The 16,746-nt window shown below is 43.0% G+C and overlaps 1 protein-coding gene across 2 annotated transcripts; it reads left to right on the forward strand.

The window, feature by feature from the left end:
- The first annotated feature begins 5,493 nt into the window (after window positions 1–5,493).
- LOC125539650 (AT-hook motif nuclear-localized protein 23-like) lies at window positions 5,494–7,246 on the forward strand. Of its 2 annotated transcripts, none has more exons than XM_048703149.2 (2): window positions 5,494–5,649; window positions 5,934–7,246. In XM_048703149.2, the coding sequence occupies exon 2, from the start codon at window positions 5,966–5,968 to the stop codon at window positions 6,911–6,913; it is 948 nt and encodes a 315-aa protein (XP_048559106.1). In that variant the 5' UTR covers window positions 5,494–5,649; window positions 5,934–5,965; the 3' UTR covers window positions 6,914–7,246. The 2 variants fall into 2 exon arrangements, with proteins under 2 accessions (XP_048559106.1, XP_087400996.1); XM_087544870.1 differs by having other exon boundaries at window positions 5,496–5,649; window positions 5,938–7,246.
- Window positions 7,247–16,746: the final 9,500 nt, after the last annotated feature.

A 16,746-nucleotide genomic window follows, 5' to 3' on the forward strand; every position in this document is an offset into this window, starting at 1 on the left:
TCGGAACCATTCCGGTGTCTGAATATAGTCATCCAATATATCAATCTTTATGTCTCGACCATTTTGAGACTCCTCTTCATGTCCATGTTCTCATCCGGGACTCCGAACTATCTTCGGTACATCAAAACACATAAACTCATAATACCGATCGTCATCGAACATTAAGCTTGCGGACCCTACGAGTTCGAGAACTATGTAGACATGACCGAGACTCATCTCTGGTCAATAACCAATAGCAGAACCTGGATGCTCATATTGGTTCCTACATATTCTACGAAGATCTTTATCGGTCAAACTGCATAACAATATACGATGTTCCCTTTGTCATCGGTATTTTACTTGCCCGAGATTCGATCGTCGGTATCATCATACCTAGTTCAGTCTTGTTACTGGAAAGTCTCTTTACTCGTTCCGTAATGCACCATCCCGCAACTAACTCATTAGTTACATTGCTTGCAAGGCTTATAGTGATGTGCATTACCGAGAGGGCCGAGAGATACCTCCCTGACAATCGGAGTGACAAATCCTTATCTCCATCCATGCCAACTCAACAAACACCATCGGAGACACCTGTAGAGCATCTTTATAATCACCCAGTTACGTTGTGACGTTTGATAGTACACTAAGTGTTCCTCCGGTATTCGGGAGTTGCATAATCTCATAGTCATAGGAACATGTATAAGTTATGGAGAAAGCAATAGCAATAAACTAAACGATCATAGTGCTAAGCTAACGGATGGCTCATATCAATCACATCATTCTCTAATCATGTGGTCCGGTTTATCAAATGAAAACTCAAGTCTATGGTTAGGAAACTTAACCATCTTTGATTAACGAGCTAGTCAAGTAGAGGCATACTAGTGACACTCTGTTTGTCTATGTATTCACACATGTTCTAAGTTTCCGGTTAATACAATTCTAGCATGAATAATAAACATTTATCATGATATAAGAAAATATAAATAACAACTTTATTATTGCCTCTAGGGCATATTTCCTTCACTTGGGCACATTTTCTCTAAAGTATGCGCGAGTAGACTCGCACCGGTTGCTGAGAGGATGAATCACCCACTTCAGACAGCATTCCTGAAGGGGAAACTGATCCATGACGGGATTTTGTCCCTTCACGAGATTGTCCATGAGGTGCGATCATGCGGGCATAAGGGTGTCTTTCTCAAGCTGGACTTTCCAGAAAGCCTATGATCGGCTAGACTGGATGTTCTTGCGGCTAGTCATGTAGCGCAGAGGCTTCGAGGATAGATGGTGCAACTGGATTATGCAGTTGGTACGGTCTGGCAAGACGGCGATTAATAATAATGGCGAGGTGGGGCCATTCTTTTCGTCCTCTGCGGGAGTGAAGCAAGGGGACCCGAATCCCCTCTTCTCTTCAATCTCATCATGGATGCGTTGGCGGGAGTCCTGGATAAAGCTAGGAGGGCCGGCCACCTCTCGGGATTTTTTGGTCACCTCATTCCAGGAGGAGAGGTCACTTATCTCCAGTACGCCGATGACACCATGATTATGGTGGAAGTGTTCGATCTCGACATAGTTAATCTAAAGTTCCTACTCCTCTGCTTCGAGGCTATGTCGGGACTCAAGATTAACTTTGACAAGAGTGAGGTCATCATCCTGGTTTTCCCTGCGGAGGACCAACAAAGGATTGTGGATAACCTAAACTGCACACTAACCTCATTCCCCATTACTTACTTGGGGATGCCGATGGCAGACTCGAAGATCCTGACGAGTGCATTCGACCCTTTGGTGGGACGAGTGGCATCTCGAGCAGAGCCTTGGCAAGGACGGTTCACCTCCAAAGGGAGCAAATCGATCCTTTTTTAGTTCCAACCTAGCGAGCCTCCCCATGTTCATGATGGGGGTGTATATCCTACCTGAGGGCATCCATAGTGCCTTCGATAAGGATCTCGCTAGGTTCTTTTGGCAGGCGGCCTATGGCCGCCAAAAGTATCACATGGTAAAGTGGGTGGATATTTGCAGGCCTAAGGACCATGGTGGCCTGGGCATTACTGCATCCCGCCGCATGAACGTCGCGCTCATGCTGAGATGGGTCTAGCGGATCTTATGCATCGAGGAAGGGCTATGGTTACAACTCATCCAGGCGAAATACCTTAGGGGTGAGCCCCTCCTGGCATGCAACCGGCCGGAGGGCTCACAATTCTGGCGAGCCATCCAAAGGATCAAGGAGGACATCCGCCTAGCTTCTCCTTACGGAACAGGAAAGGGATCCAATTTTGGTTGGATCCCTGGCTGGGTACTGAGCCATTACGTGTTTGCTTCCCAGGCTTATTCTTGATTTGTGTGGACCCGTCTGTACTAGTTTCCACGGCCTTCCAAGCTGGACAGTGGAACATCCAGTTTCTTCATACCTTTGGACAAGCCGAGAGTAGCGACTGTACTAAATTGCGGGCCGCCCTACCACCGGTGCTTCCGGATTATCCGGACACGGTATCCTAGCGGCTCGCGCTGACAGCGGAGTTCTTAGTGAGCACGACATACCATGTCCTTTGCCCGTCACCTACCACTCCCTGGCTATCCCCCCTATGGAAAGCCCCTGTATCCTTAAAGATTAAGATTTTTGTTTGGCAGCTACTACAGGATCGCCTCCCCTCGGGGACAGAGGTACTTAAGCGGCACATACCTGGTGATGGTCTATGCCCCCTCTGTGCAGTACCAGAGACAGGGACCCATACCCTCTTCTCTTGTACGGGGGCAAGGGTGTTATGGACTTACGCCCGTGAGATGTTGGGGCTTGACTGGGAGGCCCTAAATCTCGTGGAGTTTCTCCAACACAGAGCTTTACAGCAGTCATGACATCGCCGCCTATTAGCGGTGATGTCATGGACTCTTTGGACGATTCATAATAAGATGTTGATCGAGAAGGTTTTTCCGAGGAAGGCATCCGACTCCTTCAAATTCCTTACTTTTCTGCAGCACTGGCACCCACTCTCGCGGCAGTGTGATCGCGATCAACTCGGCCTTATGACGGATGCGCTCTTGGCTTCGGCGCGTCGACTATCGTCCTCATAGTGCCGCTATGCGGCTGCCATTAGGTGGCTTTTTTTTATTTCTTTTACGTTTTTCTTGGGCTTGACTGTGTTGTAGCCCCATCCATTGTCTGTCGGGTGTTGTTCGAACATGGATTGTGTGGATCGTTGCTTTATTTATAAAGCGGGGCAAAAGCCTATTTCGAGTTACTATACAAATCATTTATGCGGTGTTATGCTACAAGAGTTGTCACTTTGTTTATGTTTGTGGTGTGTACATAATAAAGACGATATGGAATTTTATGTTGAACGGGAATTTCAAAATCAGACATGTTTATGGAGATCTCCAGAATAATTTTGTGCATATATGTGGAGATAATGGAGCAATTAAGTTAAGACCGCCCTCAAAGTATACGACCCTTGCTGGTGTCACTTTTCATGGTTAGTCGTGATGGTTAAATAACAGAAGCGGTTGGAATAATAAACCTATTAAAAGACAACGGCTGCAGTTCCGGAACTGTAATCATGCTGGACATACATATAATATCCAGATACTATTATTGGTACATTGTAACTTGAATATATAGAAGCAAGTAAATAATCTCATTAATATATACCCCATCCACAAGCTCAAAAGAACAGATTGCATTCGCTAAGAGATTTTTGCAGTCTATTAGTATAGTTATAAGCACCAAGCATGGGTGCACGATCTGTCCTTATTCTCATAAAGTTACATGATTGATAGCTGATTATATTATATAGTTACATAAACAATGAAACTAATACAACTTGTCAGAGTACATAAACTAGTGTTCTTTCCTATAGGTGGCCTATGTTTTGTTTCCTGTAAAGTTACATATTCCATGCCTTCGTAGTTGAAAACTACCACGCGTGTGGTTGAATAGATTTACCTCCAAAGGATCAAGGAGAAACATTAAAAAAGTTGTACAACTTTGGGAAAACCGGTGTGAGTTTACTCATGTTAATTGGTCTCATGAAAAGATGGTAAAAAAGTAGGCCTAGTGTCCAAAGTTTAGGTCATCACACGTAGTGAAAGTACGGCATGCCGGTTACCGGTATACGAATTGATAAGATAGATCATATAAAGTAAGCTGGAGTTAGAATGATGCGGGTCATCCATTTGACTTGACATACTATATTACGAGTAAACTACATACAACCAAATTATAAATAGCCTTGTCTAAAGTATAACTCGAAAGGACAATGAGCAATTAAAAATGCATCAATCAATTGTTGGAACTTAAATTTAATGTTGGAGAGAACTGCATCTCATATATACTGATCGCGCATGCATATTAGTTAATGGTGTGTCTTGGATCTCCTAGAGCATATGTATGGGCACGGTGCTGGCCAAATTAGCTAAAGAAAGTAAGCGCTGAGCTTAATCATTAGATTAATCCCACTTAAAACTAATCTTGCTGGGAAGCTAATACTAACCTACCTATATATGTCGCAGTCGTGATCACCACCAAATTAATATTACGAAGCTAGGTAAAAAGTGTGTGCCAGAGAAAGTGGCACATCAACGTTGTTTTACATCACGACACGACGTGCCGTCACAAATGAAAAGACATACCTTGCATACATTTTATTCTCTTAGAAAAGACCTTGCAGAGATGTTATGCTATTTATCAATTGCCCACATGAAACAACTCCAATGAGCTATCCATTGTCAAAAATGGTCGAAAAAGAATCCAACTAGGAGATTGCAAATATAAACACTGAAAATGAAGGGTCTGGCAAGTATTCCCCTTCCACTGTAAATTTTTCACCAATTTGTTTTTTATAGAATGGCATAGTAGGGGTCTTCCCTACCGTTTTCCATGAAGAAAATGGGCTTGGCAAGTTTCAGAACGATGAAAAAAGGAAGATTAATCGCATTATTCTATAAGTATCATTCGGTGGCTAAGATGCAAAACTCTTGTGTCCTTAATGTTGCAACCACATTCAAAAAATATAGCATATACAAAGACTACAAGATCAATTTGAACCACCAAACTCGTGTACCGCCGCGGCATAGTGTGTGCACTCGATGAGGGCCAGATCCAACCGCGGAGCAAAGGATCCTAGGGCAAAATGCGCTGGAAGTGGGACCCATGTGCAGGGGCGCGGTATGAACAACCTCTACCCTAAGTCGTATCAATCCTGGATTAGTGGTCGTTAACCTCAGGTTTAAGCACCTAACCCTGGTTAAGCGTCATAAAGCTTCCAATGGGCACGCTAAGCCATCACTGTCGCCATGCATCACACTGGTGCATCATAGTTCACCCCGCGCCCCTTCGCCGAAAGTCTCCTCTCTGTCACCAGCGCACACACAACACCCATGAAACTGCCTCATGGGCCTCACCTTCACGCATACGCCGAATCCCACATGTCAGCGTCATCGCACCATTTCTTCTTGTCCACAGCTGGAGGGATGCACAAGAATTTGTTCTCCCATCCAAACTCTCTCTCTCTCTCTCCTCCCATTATTTTATGTACATGTTGCACCTCCTCCTCCCACTGGTTGGAAGAAGCTCTCAAACCCCCTCTCCTCTCCTCCTCCCCCTTTCTCATCTAATCTCCTCCTCTTCATAGCTTGCCGTCCTCTCTTCTTCTCCCCTCCCGGCCATCGCCTTATCACACAGTGCGTGCTCTCTCTTTTGGTGTTCTCACCTCTCCTTTCCTCTCCATCCAAGCACTATCTTCTTGCACCTTTGTTTAGTTTCTTCCCTGTTTGCTTCTTTGTGGATCCAGAGTTTTTAAAAACCAAGCAGGAGCATAAACAACTGCATCGCTTTAAAAATCATTGCTTCCTTTTCCAAGGCTTCCTTTTAAACCTAAAAACAAGACACCACTCTGTTTCAATCTGATTTTTCTCCCTGTATTTTTTCCCTGCTTTTTTGGAGTTCTAAATCTTTTGCTTCCTAGCTAGTACATCAGTACATGAGCTAGAGAGAAGCATGGCAGGCCTCGACCTTGGCACCGCCGCGACGCGCTACGTGCACCAGTTCCACCACCTCCACCCGGACCTCCAGCTGCAGCAGAACAGCTACGCCAAGCAGCAGCATGAGCCCGCCGACGACGACCACAACGGCAACGGCAACGGCGGCAACTACGGCGCCCAGTACGGCGAGAACAACGACGGCGGTTCCTCATCCTCCGGCCCCGCCGGTGATGGCGCGGGTGGCGGTGGCGGGGGCGGGCCTGGGGACATGGTGGCGCGCCGGCCACGGGGGCGCCCCCCGGGATCGAAGAACAAGCCCAAGCCGCCGGTGATCATCACGCGGGAGAGCGCCAACACGCTGCGCGCCCACATCCTGGAGGTCGGGAGCGGCTGCGACGTGTTTGAGTGCATCTCCACGTACGCGTGCCGGCGGCAGCGCGGCGTGTGCGTGCTGAGCGGCAGCGGCATCGTGACCAACGTGACCCTGCGGCAGCCGTCGGCCCCCGCGGGCGCCGTCGTGACCCTGCACGGCAGGTTCGAGATCCTGTCGCTCTCGGGCTCCTTCCTGCCCCCGCCGGCTCCTCCTGGCGCCACCAGCCTCACCATATTCCTCGCCGGGGGGCAGGGGCAGGTCGTCGGCGGCAACGTCGTGGGCGCGCTCTACGCCGCGGGCCCGGTCATCGTCATCGCGGCGTCCTTCGCTAACGTCGCCTACGAGCGCCTCCCGCTGGAGGACGAGGAGGCGCCGCCTGCAACGGCAGGCATGCAGATGCAGCAGCCCGGCGACGCCGAGGCCGCGGCCGCGGCCGGCATGGGCGGCGTCCCGTTCCCTCCCGACCCGTCGGCTGCCGGTCTGCCCTTCTTCAACCAGCTGCCTCTCAACAACATGACCGGCGGTCCCGGCTCGCAGCTCCCGCCCGGTGCCGACGGCCACGGCTGGGCCGGCGGACGGTCACAGTTCTGAATTCTCACAGGTGCTTGGGAGATCGGTGTAATTGCTGTCGGAGGAGAGAAGGCGAGATCACGATGAGCAACCACAAGGTTTCAGGGCAGTTTGCAAAAAGGTTAGAGCACGAACGCACGAACGATCCAAGGAAACAATCTATCGTCTACTGCACTATTTCTATCTCTGTACAATTTCGTAGTGTTTTGTCGATCTCTGATCATGTTGTCCTCCTTGTTCTTTTTCTTCTTCTTCTTCTATTTTCTTTTCTTGTCTCTCCTGAACCTTAATCTGTGGCCTGTGTAACCTTCTCGATCTTGATTTTCAATATGGCTTTAAATAATTATCCCTCAATTTGTCCGAGCATATGCATGGGTCTAGTCATCTTGGTCTTGCTGGTATGTTGTTTATGTGGACGACAGATTCGATTCCAGCCGATAAGGAGGAAAATTTAGTGCTCTTAGTGTTCGTGTGGGCTTAATTAAGCTGTCAATTCCTACTTTATTAGATAGATCGATGTGTTGTAGATGCTTTTGGGTAATTATTTTTGTGTCATACAAAGGTGTTAGATGCCCTATGTGTACTCTAACGAAGTGATGTGTGTATATTATACTAGTCTTCACGACAGTTCAGCTTTGAGCTAACATAATCATGCATATCTCGTCACTTAGTTCTTTTCTGGTTCTGAGTTTATGTTGGAGTTGTCAAATTGGGAACTGCATCACAATTCAGTTGTTACAGTGCTTTGCTCTCACACGTGTGCATGCTTGCCGTTGTTTAAAGATCACAAAGGTACTATATACTACTAACTGCATCCTCACAGAAACAAGCTATAGCTATATAGCTCATGGGGAAGCCTCAGCTGTCTGTCTATGTTTCTTACTACCACTTACGTTTCCCCCAATGTTCTTCGCTCCTTGTCCTATTGAGTAATGTAAAGAACAGAACCATAGTTTTCAGAAGCTATTGGAACTTGCGCATTTAGAGACCTAAGGTTTCCACTGCTGACATGTGTTATGTTCGTTATTGCCTCTCTGTCTTCCATCACTGTTCATATGGTGGCTTAACTCTCCCTTGAACAAGTTGCTAATAATTTTATATGTAGAATTGGGTAGACGGTAAGCATACTCCTTTCTTGAAGAACATGCATGCATTTCAAGGTGCCAATCTGAGCCTCTCATGTGTTGAGATATATTAATTCCATGTATCATTCTGTAGAGTCCTTAAATATGCATCTGTGTATGTTTCATTTGTGTTGAATATATAGTTGGGATCCAAATCCTGTTTGGTTGCCGTGAAGCCCAACTTAGAGTTAAAATATAATCAGTTAAATAACTCACTGAATAGTTGCCAGTCAAATCATTCCATATATATTTTGATTGTCTACTACGTTGTCTAATTCAGTCTTACTGTATTATTCTCTGTATTAGACCTGCACTCCTGCAGTCATGTCCATGTGTATTTAACGAGAGTGGTTTTTCAGCTCCCGGGTGCCCCTACACCCTCTGTGATAGTAAATTCAGAAAAAATAGAAACAAAATTCAAAAAATATTGAAACTTTGCAACATCATATATGATTGAATTTTGTAGGTGATTGCAAGTTTTCATACCAAACAAACATTCGAGGAGTTCTACACAAAGAAATAGATTTCAGTCCTTGAAGTTTTGAGCACTTTTAGCACTGGAATCTGAAACTCGTGTGTGCACCTTTCTCTGCATGATTTGTTTTTATGAAACTTGCAAGAACTTCCAAAGTTTGACCATATCTGATGTCGTGAAGTTTCAGATTTTTTTTGAATTTTTTCCTATTCTTTGAATTTACTGTTCATAGAGAGTGTAGGGACACCCGGGAGCTATCACACCTTTCTCCTCTTCTTTTGTTTTTCTGAAATGTCCATTTGTATTCTAAAGCAAGGAGGAGAGACATACAATGCTAAGCATCTTTTTTTTGACAAATTTCGATTAATACAATCTGCAAGCTTCAGTATATGTTGTCTTAGTTTGGTCATTTGATTGAGAAGCCATCCACATTTGTGCATGTTGGTGTGATTCATAGGTAATTCCAGTTTTAAACTTGTATTGTTCCTATAGCGTACCACATACATGTCTGGATGAATAAATTCCAACCCAACTCACATAATTGTAGCACTGTGAAAAAAATTAAGCACATTAATTTAGTTCTCCTTTTAGACGTAGAACAAGATCTATGCACCAATATTCTAGGTTGAACAAGATTTAATGTTAGATTCGAGGCTTGCAGATTTACCCAGCCTACCCGTGTTGGTTGATTGGGCGTGAGTTGACAACTTGTCATCCATTTGTTGACGTGTACATATGCTTTTTATCATGCACAGTATACTTTTTTACAAGACGTTAGTCATACAACCTTATTAACAACTATCTCATTTGATTTGCACTTCAACCTCTCTTCAGTTTAAACAGCTTCAAAACACCGGCTCCTCAATCTTTTGAAATGGGGAGGAGACTTTAAATCTAGTCCAAATTACAATATGGTTACGCACTCAAATATTCACATTATAACAAATTAAATATGTTGTTCAAAATAGAATTTATTGATCAGGGATCAATATATTGATCAATTTGCGCTAAAAATATATATTGCTCAATTATAGAAGGATTAATGCATGTTAGATACACCAAAACTATGAGTTCAAATGATAGATCCATAGTTGTATGTTCCCCGGCTTAGTATATATGCATGGATCAATACAGATAGAGTTTTGTGAAATATTGGAAAGTACCATTCCCATCATAACAAGTGTGAAATTTTCTGATGGTCGAGTCTGTCCATGTATCACTCTCCCTAGCGCCGACCTAGGGGGTGACCAAATTTCTCCTTTGCAGGAGCCACCGCGGTCTTTTCTATTCACCTCTCTGCTATTGCATGTTGGGACTTGGAACAACCTCCGATTCACTCTCTGGATGATGACGGGGCTTCTTCTTCCTTGCCTTGGTTTGGACCGCCAATTATCTTCCTTTCATCTCCATGAAGGAAGGTGTATTGTGCGATGATGGCATCGGGAAGAGGAGTGCCCGCGGTAGTACAAATTAGGGCTATGCACACCATTCGGGCCCCCAATCGCACACAGTTTCTGGAACCGCGTGCTCGCATGGGCTGGTGTTGCGAGGGTGTGGGGGGGGGGGGGGTCATCACTGACCAATGAGAAATTGCGGGTGATGGCAAAACCGTCCCACACAGTTGCATTTTCACAAATTATGTGTGATAATGAGTACAATCACCCACAATTAATTTATGGGAAACATGTGCGATAGTACATTATTTCTGACGGGTGGTGAAAAGAAAATTGTGTGCGGTCCTTTTGTTTATCGTGCATGATATGTTTCTTCTAGAATATGTGCATTAAACTATCCATCAGAGAGGCTTCATTTCTTCAATTGTTTGTATTGTAGATATCCACTGCATACGGTTTGTTTTATTAAACCGTGTCCAATGCACAGTGATCAAGACAATATGTTTTCTTTACTATAATTTAACACATGGAATTCATATCAAATTGGTCAGAATATGAATTGGAGCATAGATAGACAACAAAATTCTTATCAATCAATGTAACAAATATATGTTCAACCTCAATTGCATAATTGATTGACGTCACAAAATAGCATCATACATATAGCATGGTTGATCATGCAAGTGTACCAATACAAGTACCAAAGCAGACATATTGGGCATCTAAAGCTATCATCGTCATAGAGGGTGAAATTCCAGGTGAAGGACAATCGGGTCTTTGACATTCTTGAAGAAGAGGAATGGCTATATTGTGCTTGGCTTCCTTCATGCGTAGGGCATGAACATATTTAGTCCAATTCTTATGTATCAATGAAGAGTCGAAGAGTGGGTTGGCACTCCTGTTACATGGACCTACATACATGGAGTTAATGTTATTAGGATGTATTACGAAATTGCACAATATGTACTATGTAATGAATGAAGCAAACCATTCTCGTAAATCACAATGACTTCCATTGTGAACATGTTGTTACACAAAATAAATATAATTAGTTGAAATGGGAATTAGGACATGTATGTGAATGTACGGGTGGAGTTCCCGGTCCATATTCATATATAAACATGTGCTAACATCAATGGATCTAAATTGGTTAGACAACACATTTTAATATTTTTATGTGTTGTTACTGCCTGACATTTTCCTGCACACGAGGTCCTACAAAAAAACTTGTCTCTCAATTCAATATTCCATCATACGAAAAGTTGTGTGCAATTTCATAATGATGTACTATAAGGCAAATGATACATTTCATGCTTTTATCAGCGGTCCATAGGCAAGTCCAACACAAATCCATAAATGTACTATAGACCCGAAACCTTTTCGGACATATTATATCTTTCCGGAATTTTCGAAACACTTCCAGGACAATCAGAACACTTCCGGATCCATCCGAAACACTTTTGGTGCTCACTCTCTAAAACTTTAGTTCTCATCATAATTACTACCCGTTAAGCGTGTGACCATTCAAGTTCAGAATAAGCGGATATGACCCGAACCACATTCCGTTCAATAGTTAACAGTGAGATCTGGACACCTTTCATAACTCCCGCATATTCACAAAGTACTGGAGCGAATCTTTTGTTTACAAATATCGTCACTTTTACTTCACGATACGTTATAAAACCCGAAGTGAGATTGATAGTACATAGAATCGCCAGTACCCTCGGTAGGGTGACGAACGCAGCCGAAAGTACCAAAACGGAGGTGAAACAAGGAAGTTACCCTGGTTTGAGCCTCCATGGACGAGTAACACCCTATGTCCAGCTTCTAGTTTGTATTCATGGCGGAGTACCGTGTGGGAGGGTTACAGTGGGGGATGATGTATGACTATCGAGAGTATGTTTGTACCAGAGTAGATGGGAATAGCCGGCTCTAGCCCCCGCCATATATAGGCGATGGGGGACATGGTTTTACGTATGATATATGCAATCTGGTTGCCACCATCTTGACTTGTACGCCTAGATGATCCCTTGATTCTTATCCGGGCTCCAGGGCTCCCTCCTGCGGTTGGACCCTCGCTGAGCTTCATGGGATCCACATCGAGAGGCCACCCCCTGTGTATTACACCGACAGTAGCCCCGGAGCATGCTACCAATGAGAACCCACGCGGGCTCCCTATGTCTCCGTGGCCTGGTTTCATGAGTACGGCTTCAAGAAGGTCTTCGGGCTTGCCCTTCTATGGCTTCTTAGGGGGGGGGGCTCTTTTTAGATTTAGAGTGACTAGCAGAGGCTTTAAGGATTAGGTCCTTATGTAGTGCTTTGTGTTGCATCGAGGCCCCCGGGGCCAAGGCTATTTTTTAGGCTTGCTTGCTCTTTGTTGCCTTGAAGTGTGACAGCTCGAGGGTTTGGGGAAGTTGCGATCTTCGCAAATTGAAGCCTGACATCAGCCTCTCCTCGTCTCGGAGCGTCACTAGCTCACCTCGTCTTGTCTTGTCATAAAGGGCAGGAGGATCGTCGTGGCACCTCTCAGTTTTGTATTGACTGGTGTATCATGATGGTTGTGCCTAGATTCTCATGCCCGCATCTCATGAAATGAGAAACCGTAGGAGATGTGGTGCACGTGTGGCACCGTCGAGCCCATCATTTAGGTGTTCTGCCTACACAATGATGGATACCTTCACACCAAGAGATCCCTAAGAATATCTCTCCATCGTCGGAGGAGAAAATCCCAATCTTGAGTTATTAAGTTTTGTGTCATACTTTTTTTATGCACGTGTAAGTTGCTGTTATGATCACCCTGTTACAGTTTACATTAGAACATCCCCAAAGTAAATCATCTGGTATGAAGATACTTGATACTCTCATGGTCTAAGGAATTATACATATGTTAACATTCTCTGTGTTATTAACTATCAACTTGTGACGGAAGGATCTCATAGTATAACAATCAACTTGGGTCAATTCAACACAAGTGTTCTTCTAACATTGTGCCCTCAAACATGTCGACATCATCATTACACTTAACTATGCCCATCATCTGTAAAAACAATCATCATGCAACACTTGAGCTTGTCCTAGACGCAAGACTAGAAATCTATTTCACCGCTTATAATTCTACACGTGCACATGAGTTTTCCTCTGAGCTTCTTGGTTTTTGCAGACTCGAGAACCATAGAAGTTATAACATAGAATATAAACATTAATCATTGATACATCTCCAACGTATCTATAATTTTTTATTGTTCCATGCTATTATATTATCTGTTTTGGATGTTTAATGGGCTTTAATATGCTATTTTATATTATTTTTGCGACTAACCTATTAACCGGAGGCCCAGTGCCAGTTTCTGTTTTTTTGCCTATTTTAGTGTTTCGCAGAAAAGGAATATCAAACGGAATCCAAACGGAACGAAGCCTTCGCGAGGATTGATACGTCTCCGTCGTATCTACTTTTCCAAACACTTTTGCCCTTGTTTTGGACTCTAACTTGCATGATTTGAATGGAACTAACCCGGACTGACGCTGTTTTCAGCAGAATTGCCATGGTGTTTTTTTGTGCGGAAATAAAAGTTCTCGGAATGACCTGAAAATCAATGGAGAATTATTTTGGAATATATAAAAAATACTGGAAGAAAGATCCACGTCAGGGGGCCACCACCTGTCCACAACGGTGGGGGGCGCGCCCCCTGCCTCATAGCCCCCCTAACGCTCCACCGACCTCAACCTTGACTCCATATATTCACTTTCGGGGAGAAAAAAAATCAGGGAGAATGGTTCATCGCGTTTTACGATACAGAGCCGCCGCCAAGCCCTAAACTCTCTTGGGAGGGTTGGTCTGGAGTCAGTTCGAGGCTCCGGAGCGGGGAATCCATCACCATCGTCATCATCAACCTTCCTTCATCACCAATTTCATGATCCTCATCGACGTGCGTGAGTAATTCCATCGTAGGCTTGCTGGACGGTGATGGGTTGGATGAGATTTATCATGTAATCGAGTTAGTTTTGTTAGGGTTTGATCCCTAGTATCCACTATCTTCTGATATTGATGTTGCTATGACTTTGCTATGCTTATGCATGTCACTAGGGCCCGAGTGCCATGATTTTAGATCTGAACCTATTATGTTTTCATGAATATATGTGAGTTCTTGATCCTATCTTGCAAGTCTATAGTCACCTACTATGTGTTATGATCCGGCAACCCCGAAGTGACAATAATCGGGACCACTCCCGGTGATGACCGTAGTTTGAGGAGTTCATGTATTCACTATGTGTTAATGCTTTGGTCCAATACTCTATTAAAAGGAGGCCTTAATATCCCTTAGTTTCCAATAGGACCCCGTTGCCACGGGAGGGTAGGACAAAAGATGTCATGCAAGTTCTTTCCATAAGCACGGATGACTATATTTGGAATACATGTGTACATTACATTGATGAACTGGAGCTAGTTCTATGTCACCCTAGGTTATGACTGTTACATGATCGATCGCATCCGGCATAATTCTCCATCACCGATCCAATGCCTACGAGCTTTCCATATATTGTTCTTCGCTTATTTACTTTTCCGTTGCTATTGTTACAATCACTATAAAACCCAAAAAATATTACTTTTGCTACCATTACCTTTTGCCACCGTTACCACTACTATCATATTACTTTGCTACTAAATACCTTGCTGCAGATATTAAGTTTCCAGGTGTGGTTGAATTGACAACTCAGATGCAAATACTTGAGAATATTCTTTGGCTCCCCTAGTGTCGAATCAATAAATTTGGGTTGAATACTCTACTCTTGAAAACTGTTGCGATCCCCTATACTTGTGGGTTATCAAGACCATTTCCTGGCGTCATTGCCGGGGAGCATAGCTCTATTCTTTGAGTCACTTGGGATTTATATCTGCTTATCATTATGAAGAACTTGAAAGATCAAAGAACCAAGATTTTTCCCTCAACTACGAGGGGAGGTAAGGAACTTCCATCTAGCTCTGCACTTGATTCACCTTTTGTTTTGAGTGAACTTGCGACACCTAAACCTGCTTCTACTATTAATTCTGATATGTCGCATGTTATTGATGATGCCACTTCTGCTATGCATGATACTTATGATGAAACTACTTCTATGCTTGATACCACTGTGCCACTTGGTGAATTTTTTGATGAACAACTTGCTAGGGATAGAGAAAATGAAATTATTGAAACTGATAATATTGATGAAAGTGATGATGAAGATTCTCCCCCTAGATATGAATTGCCTATTGTTCCTGAGGGTTATGTTATGGATGAAGAAACTGCTAGAGACTTTCTTGCCTGCAATCATAGAAGTGATCTTAAGAAACTATTGGCTAAGCTTAAAGAAAAATCTCTGAATGCTAGAATGAAATATGATCCTGCTTATGCTACTTCACCTATCTTTATTACTGATAAGGATTATGATTTCTCTGTTGATCCTGATATAATTACTTTGGTTGAATCTGATCCTTTCTATGGCTATGAATCTGAAACTATTATGGCACATCTTACTAAATTAAATGATATAGCTACCCTGTTCACTAATGATGAGAAAACTCGCTATTATTATATCCTTAAATTATTTCCGTTCTCATTAAATGGTGATGCTAAGATTTGGTTTAATTCTCTTGATCCTGGTTGTGTGCGTAGTCCCCAGGATATGATTTATTACTTCTCTGCTAAATATTTCCCCGCTCATAAGAAACAAGCTGCCTTAAGGGAAATATATAATTTTGTGCAAATTGAAGAAGAGAGTCTCCCACAAACTTGGGGAGGCTTCTCCAATTACTTAATGCTTTGCCTGATCATCCTCTCAAGAAAAATAAAAAAACTTGATATCTTTTATAATGGACTAACCGATGCTTCAAGAGATTACATGGATAGTTGTGCTGGTTGTGTTTTCAGGGAAAGAACTGTTGATCAAGCTGAAATTCTATTGAATAATATGTTGACTAATGAATATAATTGGACACTTCCTGAACCAACTCCTAAGCCAACTCTGAAGAAAAGGGGTATTCTATTTCTCAGTCCTGAAGATATCCAAGAGGCAAAGAAATCGATGTAAGAAAAAGGTATAAAAGCTGAAGATGTTAAGAATTTACCTCCTGTTCAAGAAACTAATGGTCTTAATTCATTACCTATTGAAGAAACACATGGTCTTGATAAATCGACATAGGTAGTAAAGGTAAATTCTCTCTATGATAAATCTGAAATCCCTCATGCTAAGTTTGCTAGCCAATGTTTGGATGAATTTGATAACTTTATGGTTAAGCAAGAAGATTTTAATGCTTATGTTGGTAGACAATTGAAACACAATTCTTATATGATTGAACACTTGAGTGATTATATGGCTAGTGTTAAAGGTGAACTTAAACTTATTAGTAAACATGCTTCTATGGTTACCACTCAAGTATAACAAGTACTTAAAGCTTAGAATGATTTGCTCAATGAATTGAATAGTAAAAATAATGACTTTGTTGTTAGAGTTGCAACTAGAGGAGGTAAAGTGACCCAGGAACCTTTGTATCCTGAGGGCCATCCTAAGAGAATTGAGCAAGATTCTCAGAGAGCTAATGTAGATGCACCTAGTCCTTCTAAGAGGAAGAGAAAGAAAAATGATAGGACTTTGCATGCTTCTGGTGAACCTGTTGTTGACACACCTGAGAATCCCAATGATATTTCTATTTCTGATGCTGAAACACAAGCTGGTAATGAACATGAACCTAGTGATAATGTTAATGATGATGTTCATGTTTATGCTCAACCTAGCAATAATAATGATGTAGAGATTGAACCTGATGTTGATCTTGATAACCCACAATCAAAGAATCAACATTATGATAAGAGAGACTTTGTT

The sequence above is a fragment of the Triticum urartu genome, chromosome 2A (assembly GCF_056163025.1).
Source record: "Triticum urartu cultivar PI428250 chromosome 2A, HENAU_Tu73, whole genome shotgun sequence".
NCBI classification, from domain to species: domain Eukaryota; kingdom Viridiplantae; phylum Streptophyta; class Magnoliopsida; order Poales; family Poaceae; genus Triticum; species Triticum urartu.

Excerpts from the sequence above, each read along its gene's own strand:
- LOC125539650 (XM_048703149.2), top strand. The coding sequence starts at position 5,966 with ATGGCAGGCCTCGACCTTGGCACCGCCGCGACGCGCTACGTGCACCAG.